Source organism: Microcebus murinus, chromosome 8, assembly GCF_040939455.1.
Source record: "Microcebus murinus isolate Inina chromosome 8, M.murinus_Inina_mat1.0, whole genome shotgun sequence".
Taxonomy (NCBI): Eukaryota; Metazoa; Chordata; class Mammalia; order Primates; family Cheirogaleidae; genus Microcebus; species Microcebus murinus.
The window spans coordinates 643947-663342 of NC_134111.1; the positions used below are offsets into that span (position 1 = coordinate 643947).

At 34.3% G+C, this 19396-nt stretch overlaps 1 protein-coding gene across 1 annotated transcript in view; it reads left to right on the plus strand.

The window, feature by feature from the left end:
- The window catches only part of LOC105885183 (uncharacterized), a 49174-nt gene extending 31390 nt beyond the window's left edge, over positions 1–17784 (plus strand). The window contains exons 3-5 of the mRNA XM_076005406.1: positions 8122–8248; positions 8743–8838; positions 16652–17784. Coding sequence (XP_075861521.1) covers positions 8122–8248; positions 8743–8838; positions 16652–17784 — 1356 coding nt within the window. The remainder of the gene's footprint in view (positions 1–8121; positions 8249–8742; positions 8839–16651) is intronic.
- The last annotated feature ends 1612 nt before the right edge of the window (positions 17785–19396 follow it).

Sequence of the window (19396 nt, forward strand, 5' to 3'; positions counted from 1 at the left end):
TTATGACCTCAATGGATGAATGTAGATTTTGCTCTTCTGTACACACCTGAGTATAGATAATTCTTTGGCTAAACTGTTTGGCTGCCTTGTGGGTTTGTCTTAGTATTGGCCAGTACTGTCTCTCCCTGTGTCTGGTTTCTGCTAGGCATCCGAGAGAACATTGTGAATACTGAAAATTGTTGGTATCTCTGCTGTAGGATAAGCTGTAGCCTTTAACCATGTGTTGCTATTTAGCTCTTGAAAAGTGTCTAGTGTGACTAAAACACTAAATTTTTATTGTATTTAGTACTTCAGAATGTTTACTGTAATTGTGAGAGGATTTCAATTTCTAGAACTTTAATTAAGGAAAAAAATATTTCAAAAGTACATGTTCAAATGCAACAGTGATTATGCTCTCTCCTCCAATGTGTCAAGTGTCATAATCTAGAACTCTTTTATGATTCCTTAGTAAATCCTGGTGAAATGCAAATGTAATTATTTACTGAAACTAAAAGAAGAAGGGTAGGGCAAAAATGAATTGGAAGTGCTGGAAAGTGCCTTGTGATTTAATTTAGAGTAATTATGTACAGATTGTGAATATATCTCTTTCAATCTGTCTTGAAAGTTAACAAATAAGGAACAAGCAAGGCTGAACAACCAGACATCAAAGGTTGTGTCATTCTTTAGGCCTGTTTCACAGACTCCAGGATCCCTGGCTTCTTTTAGTCCTCACCATGCTGAAATTCCTGGTCTTTTCTGGAAACACCACAGTCATCCTCCTCATTCAGCCCTACCCACCTCTCCACTGCCCTATATATTTTCTGATGAGCAAGCCATCCCTCATGTGCCAGTTCTATATGTCCATGTTTATTCCTCATATGGCCCTCAACTTTCTCTCTAGGGATTATCACATACCTCTCACTTACTGCGGCATTCATCTCTTCCTCCTCATCACCCTGTTGGTAGCAGAGTGTCAGATGCTGGCCGTCCTCACTTAGGACTGCTACCTGGCCATCTGTCCCCCATTGCGCTACCCCATCCACATTCCCCGTGTTCTTTGTGTTCTCCTGGTGCTTCCATCTTGGCTAAGCGCAGTGCTCAATGCCTTCATCCAAGTGCTCTGCCCTCTGACTGTCCATAACTTCACTTCCAGAGAAGGTCATCGTTTTGTTTCTGAGATCCCAGCTGTATTTAAACTAGTCTCTTCTGACACTTCCCTCTATATAAGGTTCTTTTTATCCATGGTGTTATTTTTCTCTTCCCTCCTATCTTAGCTATTACGGTCTCCTATGTATTTATCCTGTCTTCTTGATTGTTGATAGTCTCAAGACTGGGGCACATGGAAACCCTGGCTACTTACTTCTCTCAAATGGCCCTGGAGTCTCTATTCTATATGGCTTCCATTACCAAGTCCCTTCTACAAAAGTCTCATTTCCTTGAGCAGGAGAATTGGTCTCTGTCATCTACACCATCCTAATGCCAATGCTCAACCGTCTCATCTACAATCTGACAAACGGGGATGTGTTTGAAGCCCCCAGGAGAGTTCCCAGGAAATAGGGAATATGACATATTTAACTATCCACTGAAAATCCAAATCTAAAACAAGGAAACATATACATTGAAATGGTGGGATTTACCATATGTAGAGAGACATATTGATATGCATTTAACTATAAAGCCAGATATTTTGAGGAACAGATAATAGACAAAAAGAAATGATCGTGTCTTGAAGGTTGACATGAAAATTCGTCATTTTCTCCTTTTATTCATTTCTGTATTTTTACTTCAATAAATATATTAGAAAAGTGGCTTATTTGTGTACTATATCAAATATCGTTTCTTATTCCCATGCAATCATCTTATTTGGTCATTGTTATTTATTTTCCTATGTTTTTGTTTTTAATTGACAAATAATTGTGTATGTATATGTCGGACACAGTGTGATGATTTTATCTAGGCATACTTTGGGAAAGATATGATTAAACTAATTGACATTTTTCAAAAGAGAGAAATGAATGTTCAACAGATATATGTCAAAATGCTCAACCTATCTAATCATCATGGAAATGAAAGATAAGCCACAGTGAGCTATTACCTCACACCTGTGAGAATGTCTATTCTCAATAAGATGAATGCTAAGTGCTGGTGAGGGTGTGGAGAAGAGGAAACACTTGCATATTGTTGCTGTGAATATAAATTAGGACAGCCAAATTTATTTGTATATCAATGAATTTAGGGAGTACCAGGCATGTTTTTTCTTTGTATGTTCTTTGATTGTATGAATTATATAGTGTTAAATTCAGGACATTTATTGTATCATTCATTCAATGAATATAGGTTTCACACAGTAGATAATATTTGATACCTCAATCCCAATCACCCTCCTCCCTTCTGAGTCATAAAAACCTATTTTCTCAACACAGCCATTGTAGGAAATAGTATAGAGATTCTACAAAAATGAAAATTGAATTACCATATGATCCATCACTACCATTTCTAGAAGCATATTCAGCTGAAGCAAAACCAGTATGTAGAAGATATATCTGTCCTTCCATATTCATTAGAACAATATTCATTGTAGTCTAGGTATAGAAGCAGCTTAAGTGTCCACCAGCACATGAGTGGATAAATAAAATGAGGTGCATTTACACAATGAGCTGTCAAACAAAATGAAATTCTGTCATTTGTGACAACATGGTTTTTTTTTTTTTTTTTTTTTTTTGAGACAGAGTCTCGCTTTGTTGCCCAGGCTAGAGTGAGTGCCGTGGCGTCAGCCTAGCTCACAGCAACCTCAAACTCCTGGGCTCCAGTGATCCTTCTGCCTCAGCCTCCCGGGTAGCTGGGACTACAGGCATGCGCCACCATGCCCGGCTAATTTTTTTTTTTTTTATATATATATAAGTTGGCCAATTAATTTCTTTCTATTTATAGTAGAGACGGGGTCTCGCTCTTGCTCAGGCTGGTTTTGAACTCCTGACCTTGAGCAATCCGCCCGCCTCGGCCTCCCAAGAGCTAGGATTACAGGCGTGAGCCACAGCGCCCGGCCTTGTGACAACATGTTTTGAACTGAAGGACATGATGCTAAGTAAAGTAAGCCAGGCACAGAAAGACAAACACTGTATGATCTCACTTATCTGTGGAATCTAAAGAAAGCTGATTTCATAGTGGGAAGTGTGGTCACCACAAAGAGTGGGGGATGGGGAAAGAGAAAAATCAAAGGGTACAAAGTGTCAGTTTGTTCATTTTTTAAAATTCATAGACCTCTAAATGGAAGAACCCTGGTATCCTTACCTAATTATATCTATTAAATTGTAGTATTCTTCTAATGCTGCCATTATGGACAATATAATAATTTATATTTTTAATGTATAATTTTTCCTAAATTTGAAATTTTCCCTAAAGTCACCCAAACTCTAACTTCCTGGCATGAGATAACTAAATCAAAATTTATTGATATATTTATAATTTTTAAATAATCTTGACATTTTTGCATAATTCACTTTGCAATCATTACATGATTGACCTTTATATTTGCTTCGTGATTCAATATTTGTTATTTTTATAAAGTTTAGGAAAGATGTATGGTTTTAATAATTTTTTTTATTTCAAGAAAATATGAGAATACAAAAAGTAATAGTGACATTTTATATCTTTGCCTCTCCCTAGCGAGTGTTAGAGGTATTCCCTTACCCTCAATGATGATCAAGGCATCCCTCAAATGTGGGTCTTCCCTCAATGCCCTGAATCCCTGGTGAATACCACCACCATTTGAGTACCATAGTGTTAATCAGTCAGTACCAATTTGATGGCAAGTACATGTGGAGCCCATTTTTCTGATCTTATGTCACTTCACTTTGGATAATGGGCTCACTCAATCCAGGAAAATATAAGCAGTGCTAGCTCACTGTCATTTCTTAAAATTGAGTAATATTTCATTGTAAACACATACCAAATATTAATAATCCACTCATAAGTTGACGAGCTCTTGAGTGGTTTTTATTTTGTACTTTAAAATTGTAACATGGTCATTAATTTTATTTCATCAGAATTTGTATCTTCAGAGGTGTAGGTTTTATCAATTAATCAACAGGTGTCGGGAAAATTTCATCAAACTATAGGAGCTCCCTCCAAGAAAGCCCATGAGGAGGGTGAACTGCAATGCAGATTAAAGTGAATGACATACTAATTACACCTAGGATACCCTAGATCACTTTGTAAATCTTTATTATGGCTTGGCAGGGGAAATGCTAGATTGATAAACCATTCCCTCCTTCTTCAGGTGTAGAAGTGGCTCAGGGTAGAATGAAAGGTTGAGCAGCACCAAAATGGAATGGCAGCCTTTTCCATCTCCCTGCTGCAGCAATTGCTGGAAACAGCACCAAAACAGGGCACCATTTTCCTGAGAAGAGACAGAGATCCTAACTATCTGCCTAAGATTTGTAACACATTTGAAAGATTTTTAAAAAGATTTTGTTTTCAGAAATGCTTTTCTGAAACTGAGAAACATATCTTTGAAATGTAATATCAACAAAGATATTTCCCTATCCCACAATTTCCATATGAAGATGAGATCCTAATATCAGTGAGCACCTAGCTTTAAGTTGCAAAATTATCTCCTCCTGCATTGACTTGAGACACTTGTTTTTTATTTGAATTTAACCAATTACCAAAAACAAGTCTCATTAATTACCAAGTAAGTTTATGGTGCACTCTTTATGACAAATAGGGCTGTCTAGTCTTCGTTCTTCTTTCTTCAAAGCTAATTATTATTTATCTTGACAACATGTATGTAAAAGTTAGGATTTGCTTAGTTATGTTCAGTACCGACTTTATGTGTGCCTTTGAAATGTCTCAGTGGATTGGCACTGTGCACATCACGTTCTGCTTTAATTGAGTAATAAAAGTGTTTACTTTTAATTCTCTTTTAACTTTGTGGACAGGTATTCTTAGTTGGAGAGTCTTCATTTTTAATATTTCCTGAACACTTTCCAGAATTAAAAATGCAACACAAACATAAAATGTGCCCACCACTTCTAAATTAGAAGGGCTTTGAACACTAGATTCCATCTTGAGCTTCCAGTCTATAACCTGCAACTCCAAAGCACAGAGCTTCACCGTCCCCACATCTGCACACAGTTAAGTTCTCTAGGCCTCTTTGGTGTCTACCGGAGTATACTTAGACAAGATTCCTGTGAATACACTCTCACTGGATAATAATCAATAGTTCTATCCTTTCTCTAAATGAATCTCACATCTTTAGAACTGAAATGGAGTCAGAGACTGTAGGGCTCACACACAAATGGGAACAAGATAATGCACACTGGGTGCAACACATAAACTCATTTTCTGCCTTCTCTTCTTGCCAAATGTGAGGAAATGTACAGTGAGTGCTAATGAGTCTATGCCTCTCAAGGGACCGAAATCTGCAGATCTGAATTCTGAATCCAAGAATCTAAGGTCTGTAAAATGATGAATCTGAATCCAAGGCCTTTAAAAGCAAAGAATACACAAGTTCGTTCCAAACTAGACCTGGACTCAACCTGGAATTCTCAAGACAGAGGACATACTTTGGACCAAGTATGTACCAAAAACTCAGGGGAGACACATGCTGTGGTGTAAGAGATCAACATGGACTTTTGAGTTGACTTTGAAAGGACATTTTTGGGTGAGGGAAAACAATTTTCTAGATCTTGTGTAGTATTGTATTATAGTTGTGTGTGAAGAATAGAAAGGCTGGCACTGCATCTGAATTTTTCTGTAAATTAATGGAGGTTTACTAGTCACCTTTTGTGGAATAACAAGGATTACATCACACGATGTGAAGGTTTCTTCACAGTGCAACAAACCATACTTCTGAGCACATAGCACATGCTCAGTAGACATTGCATTATGCTGCTCTTCACTTTGAAAATTAACTGTATGTTGTGATGAGTGTTGGGCAAAAGGCAGTATATATGGTGTGCTTACTTACTGTCTCTACCTGAGTGCTACTAATAATGGATCTAGGTTGAGAGACATCAGCACTAAAAGGGGACCTGACAAAGAACCCAATTAATGTACCCCTTCCATACCAGCAGACCACATTTCTTGGAGTGAGGCCCACAGTACCACATAATTTATATTCACAGTGATGTTTCAGAGACAATTTTAAGGTAATTACCTCTGAGCCCAGGTTTTCAATTAGGATAACCTGGCTAGATTGAAGGAACACCATCACCTGCCTGCTGGGCTGGGTGGGAACATCCATGTGGTTTTAATTGTGCTCCAAATAATTCTAATTTGATACCAGGGTCAAGCATTAGGACTCCTGCATACATTCATGAGAATTGAGTTTAACCTTTGTTCCTGAGGGAAGTCACAGGTTCTGCTCTTTAAGGTTTGGTAGAGGCAGATCAGTGTGGTCCAGATTCCTATTCCTGTAGCAGAAACTCCTGGAACCTGTAGCAGGAGAAATTCACATTTTGTTCTCCCTGAATAAGATGATCATAGCTGATTCTTTCCTGTGACCAAGAATAAGTGAGTGTAGTCCTTCTGCATTTTATGTTCCTCCTACTTGTGAGTGTTGTGGAAACAAGGAAAGAAATTGTGCTGACTCCATTAAGGGAAGTCTCAAGATTTAATTCTAATTGTTCTACACAATCTCACCTGAAAAGAAATTTCAGAGTAGGAGAAGAAGAAGAAGAAATGGCTGGTTATCAGGTAAGTGTGTCCCAGATTTGGCATTGTGTTCACTATTTCTTCCAGATAGTCATATAGAATGTAAATTTTTTGAACTTGTAAACCTTTACTTCTTTAATTCTGATGTGTATGCCTAATAAGTTTTGTAACTACATTTTTTTATTTCTTCTTATGGTAGTCAATGTTCTCTGGGAAATCCTTCCTCCCTATATAACAGAGCCTGCTGTAAATTCTCTCCCACAAGCTTGTTACTACAATAACCATGTTTTCTAAGAAATATATGGCATATAATATTAAAAATGTTCCCATCGTGAGAGGTCAAGTTAGAATAGTGTGAATGTTTGAGTTTCCCATTGGGGATAGGATAGAGTTTTTGGATTTGAGTGAGGAAAGGAAACAAGTACTCTCAAAGTTTGAACTGGATGCTTCATCATCTCTACGTAATATATTATTAGGAAAGTTCAGAAAGAAGAAGCATTGATGGCCTAAGATAACCAGAAAATTATGGAAAAACTATAAAATAAAAGACTTGCTCTGTATGATGCTAAAGTATTTACATACATTATTAAAGATAACAAAACATGGGAAGTATCTGTATCTGAAATTTGCATAAATCTGATGATTCTTCATGGTTACATATTGTTGGCCACTACCATCCCAGCAGTGATTTTGTATCTTCCTCTTTGCAAGAATGCCTAACACCAATTCATTTTGCTAAAGTTATGCTAATTTCATTCACTTGCTTAAGGTGCTTTCTGACAGATTCACCCAATATAAAGTTAATTGTTTTTTTGTTTATCATTAAGGGTCTTGTGGAGATTTACTGACTGATGTGCATGAGCCATTACATTTAATCTAGAAGCTCTAATTTCTTCGTATAGCTTGCTTTGAAAAATGAGGGCTATTATCTGTGTTCTGTTCAGATGAACTGAGATAAATTCAAAGTCTACCACTTACCGGATATTGACAAAATACTCTCCTTAGGCAAGAAGCATTGTTATGAGTAGTTATATTATGTGACATGCAGAGATTCAGACCCCACCCCAGATCGCCTGTATCAGAAGCTGTATTTTAACAAAATCTCCAGTTCTTTACTGTACTTGTAAAAATTACGTGATACCTTCTAACTCTCTATGATCCTGTATGTGAGAAATATGCACAATTTATTGATGTGATATAAATATAACACCCATAAATTTATATTACCATTGTAAGGCCCTTAATTTTGTATTAAATACTTTATTATTCATAGCAGAATAGTATGCACACAATTTCATAGATCTTTTGTGATTCTCATTCCAGCATATAAGAAAATGTGTTCAATAATATCCATGTGCTAAAAATTATCTTATTGGATAATTCCAGTCACTCATAAGCCAGAAACAGTTCTCATAACTCATTTTCCTTGTAGTCAAATTAAAAACTCTCTGTATGGCCACTTGGGAAATATGTGTCTTTTTACAGGAGATGGTGACATTCCAGAATGTGGCAGTAGAATTCTCTCCAGAGGAGTGGGCATGCCTTGACTATGCTCAGCGGAATTTTTATAGGGATGTGATGTTAGAGAACTACAGAAACCTGGTCTCCCTTGGTGAGGATCACTTATATACAGAATTCCTATTCCACATTAAGGCCATTAGTATATTTTTGTAGATAATTCCTTAAAAGTATCTACTTTACATGAATGAATTTTATATCCATGCTTTTACAGAAAATTTGAAGAATGTTGTTGTGTAAAATAAAATCATTAGATGTCTCATGTTATGTTGAACCTTTCCCTTTCTTGGGCTGATATCTATATTTCACACTATATTAGTGGTTACTTTAGAAATCAGGGTATATAATTGTTGCCTGCACCTTAGAATAGAATTTCCACCTCTTATTTATTTAGTGCTAGTGGGAATTGGTGCTCTAGTGATAAAGTAGAAATAATTTTTTATCATTCTACAGGGTCTGTTAGAAAACAATTAGTTGCAAAGGAATTTTATAGAATCTTCTGTAATGTTGTGTCTACTAAGGATAGCACTGCATTAGTAATTGGAAAGACTTCAGTAAGAGTCATGTGAAATTTTTCTAATGAAACAGGTCTTGCTGTCTCAAAGCCAGAGCTGATTGCATGTCTGGAGCAAAGGATAGAGCCCTGGATTATGAAGAAAGAGGAAACAACAGTTAAATACCCAGGTAGGTGAGATTCAGTGAAGCACATAACAAATGTTAGACAGGTATATCTCAAAGAGGAAGGCAAATATTAAAAAGTGGCTTGGAATATTCTGTTCAGTTGGAAAGGATTTTTAGAAGCCTGTGTATGTTGCTCTTTATCTTCCAGAAGGACATCTTTTGTCCCAGACTCTTTAACTCTCAAAGAATTCTACCCATGAAGTGATCATCCTTAGAAGTCAGTGAGAGCCGTACTTCTTCTGATGGCTTATAAGGGACTACATTATCTATCAGCATTTTTATTGTTTAGGAGTTATGGGACTATCTGTTAAATTAAATCATCTTTTGACAGGGTTTTGCTCTCCTGCCATTTCTTGAGTAAAATGGCTGATCTTAGCTCACTGAAAACTCAAACATCTGGGCTCCAGGGATCCTAAAACCTCTGTCTTCCAAGTAGCTAGAACTATGGGCATGAGCTACCATGGCCAGCCATTATTTTTCATTATTATTATTATCTGGTAAAAATGGAATCTCTTTATGTTGCTAGGGCTGGTATAAGATCCTGGCCTCAAGTGATCCTTCTTGCTTGGCCTCCAAGTGCTGGGATTATAGGTGTGATCCTCCATGCCCAGCTCCATGTTTTAAGTTCCATTTGATGGGTCATTTCTGAAATGTGTAAAGGGGAACAGTGGAGATATTTGGATTTGTTTCTGTAATACCAGAAACCCTAGGGACAGATAGTCATATTTTATGCATCATAATTTCCAATTCTAAGTTTTCAGAGGCAAGTCTACAGAAAGTGAGGCTCACTAACTTTGTACAAATGCATAGCCTCTGCCTAAATGTAAGAAAATCTAATGTTATTTCACTTCTAAATAATCTTTTTCTAGTATAAATAAGAGTAAATTGTCAACTTTATTATAGCCAAATACCAAAACTATAATATAGTTTATTTTGCACGCTTACCTTATAGAATTACTAAATATACTGTCTCATTCAGTGTTTCACATCCATGAATATATTTATACTCCCAATAGATTCACAATATTTTGATAACTTATATTCCATAATTTCCCCCTGTTTAGTAGCATCATAATTGTATCATTCATATGTGTGTATGTGTGCATATATTTCTGTGTGGAGGATGTTTAATGGGTGGAAGTTTCCGCAAATAATAATTAAATAACTGTATGTATTTGTTGTACACACTGTAGTGATCTGATGTGTGTATAAATAGTAAAATAATATAATTAAGGTAATAAACTGTTCCATCATCTCACATATTTAGCATTTAATTATAGTGAGAACATTTATTAATAGCGAGGTCTATGGTCTTAACTAATTTTAAGCATATACATTATTAATAACTCTAATCATGTTGCCATACAATAGATCTCCAAAGATCTATTCATCTTATAACTAAAAGATTTTACCATTACACATCTCCTAATTTTTCCTGACTCTACACCCTGGAAACCACTGTTGTACTCTTTATATTTATAAATTCAACTTTTTAAAAATAATTATCCATAGCAGTATTTATCTTTCTGGGAATGGCTGATTTTACTTAGCATAATGCCTGCTATGTACATCCATGTTGTTGAAATGGCAGGATATTTATCATTTTCATGGCTTAGTATTAGTATATGGTATGTTTTTGTACAGGCATTTTTTAATCTATTCATCAAAGCATGCATTTAGTTTGTTTTTATTTTCTTGGCAAATGTGCATAATGCTACGATATATATGGGGGTGCAGAATCTTCTTGAGATACTACTGATTTTACATGATTATACTCATAGGTAGAATTGGTGAATGATAAGGCAGTTATGTTATTTACATGTTTTAACAAATCTCTATGATGACACTATCCATTTACAATCAATAACAGTCTACAGGGATTAATTTCCTGCACACTCTTGTCCTCACTTGTTATGTGTCTTGTTTTGGACATTAGCCATTTTAGCAGTTGTGAGGTGATACCTTATCATAGTTTTCATTTGTCTTTACATGATGTTTTGGCGATGCTGAGTTACTCTTTGTATTTCCTGTTGTAAACTGGTATGTTTTCTTTGAAAATAATCTACATAAACTTTTGCTTATATTTATGTGGGTGATGACATTGTTTTGCATTTGAAAAATATGAATTTCCCAATTATTTTGGGTATTTACATATTATACAATATATACTTTGAAAATACTTTCTCCCATCCTATATGTTTTCTTATTTTTTTCCCTTGCTGTACAGAGGATTTTAAGTTTGATGCAGCCCAAATTTTTCCAATTTTGTTCCAGTGCACTTTGTTTCATATCCAAAAAAAAAAGAAAATTGCAAGTCTTATGTCAAGGTTTTCCCATATTTCTTATTTTCTTTATACTATTTTTTAAGAAATATTAGAGTTTTATGTATTCCATTTAAATCTTTATTACATCTGGAGTTAGTTTTTGGTATCATAGAAGAAAAGAATAGTCTGCTTTTTTTCATTTGTTTTTGGGTATCCAGTTTTCTAGCACCAAGCACTGAAGAGCCATACTTTCTGCATTGTGCATTGCTAGTGCCTAGATAAATGTTACTTGACCGTATATGTTTCGGTTTATTTCTGAGGTCTCCATTCTCTTCCATTGTTATTTTTGTTGGATTCATGTGAACATTTTGCTGTTTTCATTACTCCCACCTTAAAATTTAGTTTGAAATCAGAAAGTGCGATGCTGGAACCTTTTTTATTCTTTCTGATTATTGTATAGGGCTCATCAATTGTGTTTGTGAGATCATACAAATATTAGAAGTTTTTGGTTAATACTGTCAAGTAATGCCCCTGGAATTTTGATAGGGAGTGCATTGAATGTATACATTGTTTTGGATAATATCATTCTATTCACTGATGCCATCTTCAATTTCTTTTATTAATATCATATAGTAGTCAGGGTAAAGGGTTTTTTTAACCACTTTAGTTAAATTTATTTCTTAGAGATCTGTTTTTTTGATGGTATTGTAAATGAGTGTTTTCCTTTTTCATTGTCTACTTTATTGGTGTATAGAAAAACAACTGCTATCTGTATGTAAATTTTACATCATGTGACTTAACTGAGAGGCTTTATTACTTTTAAAGCTTTCTTCCTTTCTTCTTTATGGTTTTTGATCTATAAGATAATGTCATCTGTAAACAGTGTTATTTTTACTTTTTCTTTTCCAATTTGAGTGGATCTTGTCATGTTCTTGCCAAACATTTCTGCTTAGGTGTTGTAGTCATATGATAAAATAGTAGCATTAACAGTGGTTGCACATTATACTTATGGTGGTATGTGTGCATATGAATGATTAAATACCTTTCCCAGTTTTTATAAACTGGATTTGAAAGATAAAGATTTTTTTCTTTTGAGTACTTACACTAAAGGTATCTCCACTGGGTTTTCAATGAAGAGTTGCTGTAGCTAGGACACAAGACTGTCCCTTGCTCTGCAGTGGAGTCTGCATCTGGTGGGCCAGTTCCAAAGGGCTTGGGTGGTTTTCAATCCTCTCTTGTTTCTGGGTAAACTGGTTGCCTTCAGGATTTGGATCTGTATGACACATACTAGGGCATGGTTGTTCATTTCAGTCTGCATATTTTAGGGCTAATACCATAAGCATGGGTGGGCGTGGCTCCCAATGAGTACCTTGGAAGTGTCCCTGCAGGTCACTGTGTGGATCTATGCACTGAAAGAACTGGACATGGACTATAGTTGAGACAGCTGTAGCAGAGTCACAGTCTGTTTTACAGATGATAGCAAGACCAAGTTATTCAGGTCTGCCTCCATGGCTGCAGATAACTGTGTCTCTCCCAAAGTCTCTGGATGAGCAGCACCACTCCCACTTTGTCACAGGGAACCATGGGAGACTCTGTGTATCCAAGATGGTCGACCCATGTTGCAGTCTGTATTCAGGACAATGGGTCCTTAAGTTTGTCAGCTGGATGAGAGCCTGAATATTCTAAATGACCCTCCCAGATCTATGGTTCCACTAGAGTTTAACGACCTCCCATTTAAGTCCCCAAATTCAGATAATTGTGATTTTCCGTGGATGGCTGCCAAATTTTTGTTGTTCTTTGGGAAAAAGTAAAATAAAACAAGTGGATCCTTCCCCTCCCACCATATAGCTGCTTTGCTCTCTTTATATATTTTAAATTTTTGATCTGTTCAATTTTTATGATTTTTAGAATCAAAGGTTCAGAATGACATAGCAGCATTTCAATTTCTCTACATTCTCACCATATGTATGTATCTGCGTATGCTTTTATTTATTTAAAAGTTCCCAATGTAATGGATGTGATGTGATATACTATTGTGATTTTGTTTTGCATTTCTCTAAAGATTAACAATTTTAAAATGCTTTCAAATTATGTTTGGCCATTAGTATATCTTATTTGCAGAAATGCCAGATCAATCTATTGTCCATTTGTTAGTCAAGTTATTCATCTTTGTTTTTGAATTTTAATCATTGTTCATTTATTCACAATGTTAACTTCTATCAAATATGTGATTTGCATCTATTTTTACCCATTTTGCAGGAGGCATTTTAGCCCACTAAGTTTTTCCTTTGTGGAGAAAATTTGAAGTGTGCTACAATCCCATTTTTCTTCTCTTCCTTTTTCTTGATTATCTATTTGATGTTACATCTACTAAAACAGTGCCAGGACCAATATCAGGATGTTTCTCTTATATTTTCTCTAAGACTTTTATACATGTATTTCTTATATTTTAATATTTAATTTATTTAAGATATATTCTCTATAGTGCAAGGGAAGGTACCAACATCATCTTTTTCCTCTCATAAATATTCAGTTTTCTACCAAATTTATTGAAGTGACTCTTCTTTTTCATTGCATGGTCATTGCAATCTTGAGGAACCTATGTTTGGTCATGCACACAAGGTTTATTTCTGGGTTCTGTGTTCTTTTGTTTCATCTCATTATTTGTCTTTGTGCCAATAGCACATTTTTTTATTCCTGCTGATTTGTTTTCGAATCAAGAAGTGCTATGCCTCCTGTTTGTATATCTAAAACAGTCTGGCTATTTATTGTTCCAAGACACTTTAGAATTTATTTTTATGTATCTTCAAAACAAGTATGATAGGACTATTATAGACATTGAATTAAATTTGTATGTCACTGTAGATAGTTTTGACATCTTAACAATTTTAAAACATCTGACCATTGAGCATGAATGCATTTAAGAGTGTTTAATTTTGACATATTTTTGTATTAGCCAGTTTCTGTATTGCTTTTGAGTTCTAGTTCCACTTCATTTTTGTTAAAAGGTATGTTTTTGTCAAAAGTTGTATGTTTTTAGGTTTCTTCAACTTGGTAAGACTTAAGTGTCCTAACACCATTTATCATGTATGATGAAACCATAGTGTATTCTGCTGCTTTTGACAGAAGAGCTCTGTAAATGTCTTTTACATCTTACTGGTCTATAATGTTTTTCCCATTATCTGTTTTCTTATTATCTTCTGTCAAATTTTTCTATTCATCATTGAAAGTGACGTCTTGCAGTCTCCTGTAACTAGTGTGTTGCTAGGTGTTTCTTGCCACACTTCTGTCCATACTTTGGTTCATATATTCTTAATATATTTAGAAGCACTGATATACAATATATATTTAAAAATATCTATGGTACAGTATGTACATTACATGTATATCATCTGTCTGTGTATTTTGTGCCATAGACTTCTCCTAAATGACCCATTTTCTCATTATAAAAATCTTTGTCTCTTCTGATGGTTTTTGACTTAAAGTGTATTTTCTTTAATTATTGCCACAATATCCTCCTCTTATTTTTTATGTAGATAATTTATGTAGATCCCCCTCTTATTATTTATGTAGACATTTATGTAGATTTATGTAAATTTTTACTTTCAACCAATTTGACTTTTTAGAGCTAAAAGAAGGCTTTTGTAGGTGGCATATTATAGGGTTCTGTTTGTTTTTATTCATACATACATCTTATTTTTTCATTAGAAAGGCTAAACCATTTATATTTAATGAAACTTCGGAAGGAAGAGTTTGCTGTTTTTTATTATTCAAAAACTGAAATTGAGAATTTGAAAGGAATTGCATTTAATCTGTAGATCAATTTGGACATCTACACAACATTAGGTCTTCTTCCCTTGAAGTAGAACGTATGCAAGAGTGTGTTGTTTATTTTCGTACATTTGTTAATTTCTCTGTGTTTCTTCTATTATTTATTTTCAGTTTCATTCCATTCTAGTTAAAAATTAAAGTGTGTAAAATAACAACTTTCTAGTATTGGTTAAGACTTGTGGTAGAACAGGTAGTTTTTTAGGAAGAACGTTTTATGAGCTATCAAAAAGATTGTATATTCTACTATCATTCTGTACAGTGTTTCCAATACACCTGTTAGGTCCAATTACTCTATAGTGTTGTCAAACCTTTTGTTTTCTTATTAATAATTTGACTGGTTTTCTTATTATTGAAAATGGAATATCAAAGTATCCTATTATTTTCCTGTCCAATTCTTGCTTAAATTCTGTCAATGCTATTTAAAATATACTTGAAAACCTTGATGTGAGATAAAGATAGATATCATATATATGTATTATTTTCATAAGCCCTCCGTGAATGACCACTTTTTATATTTAATGTCCTTGTTTCTCTTTTGTGACAGTTTTGACTTAAACTATATTTTAAAAATTATAATGTTTTTCACTTCAAAAGTAATGTGCCTAACAGAATTTTAAACTCCACTGCTCTTAGATGCTAAATGTTTTCCTGATATATCTTGCTAGATATATCATGCAGATATATCCTGCCAGTTTTAGTCTGTTGTTCTCACCAGGTATGAAGTCAAGTCACTTTAGATAGAATATAGTTGGATTTTTTAAATCCCTTTATTTAACTGTGTCTTCTGACTCTAAACACTAGGACATAAATATTTACATAATTCTCTCAAAGGAAGGACTTACAATTTCTCTAATGTTAATTGTTTTATTTGACTTTGTCACTATGTTTTCTTTCTTTCCTTCTGTTCTGCATTGTGCCTCACTGATTTTTAGTGACATATTTTGTTTCTTTGCCTGGCTTTCTTTTTTTATCTCTATAAACATTTCTTCTGATGTTCACTGTGAGAACTATGTAAAATCTTTTGAACTTGCAACTTATGTTAAATGGATAACTACTTAACTTTGGTTGCATACAAAAATTCTTAATCTTTACCTCTGCCCTCACCTTTATGGTATTGATGTCAATAATTATATCTCTTTATATTGTATACAAATTAGCACATGGAAATGATCATTTTTTTAATTTTGCCTTTCAAATTTTATAACATAATTAAATATTTTGCACCATCATGATGATAATGCAGAATATTATTCTTGATATGTGCATATTTTTTCCCAGAGAGTTATGTAGTTGTCATGGAAGATAGAAACCAGCCTTTGTAAAGGCTATAAAAAGACAGATGTGTGGACATGTGCCTATAGCTTCATTCTCTTTTGATAGGAAATTCAGGACATGGGATTTTTCTACTAAAGTGATAACTCACTATCAGCATGGAGGAAGGGCTGTGGTGGGTAAATGCAACAAAGTTTCCTTCCCCTTTCATGTGGTTTTTGGTGTTATTCTAATTTGGTTTTCTATGAATAATTACCAGTTATGATTTCTAAAAGAATTATGGTTGTCAGTATATTTTTAATTTCATACATCTATGATGGAAGTAATACCGTGGTATTCTATTGTGCTTCATTGCTAATGTGCTTTCTATAGTTTTATATATTCAAATTATGAAGTATATTCACCTGAGTCTAGTTAGTGAGATACTTTGTTATTTTCATTTCTTTCAGAATTGTCTTCAAGTTGCACCAAAGACCTATTGCTAGAGCAGGGCATAAAAGATCCATTTCAGAAATCAATAATGAGACTATGTGGAAGCTCTGGCCTTGAAAATATACACTTAAATAGAGATTGGGAGTGTGTGGTTCAGTGTAAGAAGCATAAAGTATGTTCTGATAGTCTTACCCAATGTTTGTCAACTTGCCATAGAAAAATCTTTAAATGCCATAAATGTATAAAAGTCTTTAGCAAATCATCAAACCTAAATAGACACAAGACAAGACATACTGGAGATAAAACTTTCAAACTTACTGAATGTGGCAAAATTTTTAATCACAGCTCTAATGTACCTGGACATAGGAAATGTCATACCAGAGAGAAACCCTACAAATGTGAAGAATGTGGCAAAGCCTTTACCCATTGCACACACCTTACACGACATAAAATAATTCATACTGGTGAGAAACCCTACAGATGTGAAGAATGTGGCAAAGCCTTTACCTGGTGTACAAACCTTACTCTACATAAAAGAATTCACATGGGAGAGAAACCATACCAATGTGAAGAATGTGGAAAAGCCTTTACCCAGTGCATACACCTTACTCAACATAAAATAATTCATACAGGAGAGAAACCCTACAAATGTGAAGAATGTGGCAAAACCTTTACTAGGTGCACACACCTTACTCATCATAAAAGAATTCATAGTGGAGAGAAACCCTACAAATGTGAAGAATGTGGCAAAGCCTTTACCAGGTGCACACAGCTTACTGAACATAAAAGAATCCATACTGGTCAGAAACCCTACAAATGTGAAGAATGTGGCAAAGCCTTTGCCTGGTGTACAAACCTTACTCTACATAAAAGAATTCATACTGGAGATAAACCCTACAAATGTGAAGAATGTGGCAAAGCCTTTACCCGGTGCACACACCTTACTCAACATAAAAGAATTCATACTGGAGAGAAACCCTACAAATGTGAAGAATGTGGCAAAGCCTTTACCCGGTGCACACACCTTACTCAACATAAAAGAATTCATACTGGAGAGAAACCCTACAAATGTGAGGAATGTGGCAAAGCCTTTACCCAGTGCTCAACACTTACTACACATAAAAGAATTCATACTGGAAAGAAACACTAAAAATGTGTAGAATGTGGCAAAGCCTTTACCGGCTAAGAGACTTCACTCTACATAAATGAATCCATACAGGAGAGAAACCATACAAATGTGAGGAATGTGGCAAAGCATTTTCCCAGTGCTCACACCTTAATCTATATAAACAAATTCATATCAGAGAAAATTTCTACGAATGTTAAAATGGTGGCAAAGTCTTTAATAAGTGCTCACATCTTGTTCCACATCAAAGAAATCATACTAGATAAAAGCGAGATAAATATAATGAGTATGTAAGTGCTTTACCAAAGTATTAGCCTTAAAATGCACAACAGTATTTAAAGTAAAAAATAATAATGTAGACTGGTGACAATATCTTTAGTTATAACAGAAATCTAATTGGACATGGGAGAACTTACACCGAAAGAAATGCTCCAATATTTTCTCCAACATTTCTCAACATCACAAAAATTTTAAGTGATGGAAACCTTACAAATATAATGAATGTGAAAAAATATTTATGCAAAAAATATACCTTAGAGATCAACAAACGTTGATACTTAAAACTACCTTAATAAATTTCAGAATGCAATTCATCAAGAATCAAGTCTAAACATATATCAGAAGACTCACAGTGAAATACACTAATGCACTAACACACTCACACATTTCTTTAAACCAGATTGTTGATTATAGAGAACAACACATTTAAAATAGTTAGTTGATTTTTTTTTATGTCAGCTTTAAAAAAGAGAGAGATTTTGTGAGAGTTATAATTACATGTAAAATATACTCTCTTATCAGGTTTTGGTGAAAATATAATAAAGTATAATTTTTTTGCTATTTTTGACAAGCAAATACTGATATTATTCAACTTTAAATACAGTAGATGGGATACTTTCATTCTTAGCATGTATGTGAATGTGTGTGGTTAATCATAGCTACATCACATTTATTAGAAGTCTTTCTGTATTAGTAGGCATTATTCATGTACTTTTCCATGGAAAATTAAAAACGCTGAAATGTAAGATTTATGAAATGGAGAGGTACTATGGAGTTTTATTATAACAAAGAGTATTTTAAGTGATGTATAATGTAGGTATACAGACTAATGTTCTTCTCATTATAATCAGAATGAAAAAATTACAATATTAAAAATAACTTGTTTTAGCATTGTACCTTATGATAATAAAATAGAATGAAATTTGGAATATTTTTAGACTACATGTAAACTGAATTTGTTTCATTAAATTAAAAATATTTTAATGTGTCAAACATGTTGTAGATTGAATGAAGTGTTATTTTGCACCAACATTAACCTATCCCATGTTACTCAAAGTTGAAGGTAATGGATTGTAAAAATGTACTATTGGGTTACACAGTACAAAGACATCATTTGTGATCCTTTTTATCAGTGGCTCTACTTTGAAGAATAATGTTTCCAAAGCTTTTATTCATTACATTAATAATTACATAGTTACTGTAATGCTTATAATAAAGATCTTGCACTTAGTGAAAAGCCATGCATTTCTGAACACAGAATGACTAGTTGTTACATTCTATCCTACATTTATCTTTTAACATGCAACCTGCCTGGCCAGTGAAACAGAATAAGCATATTTTTTACTTATATTGAATC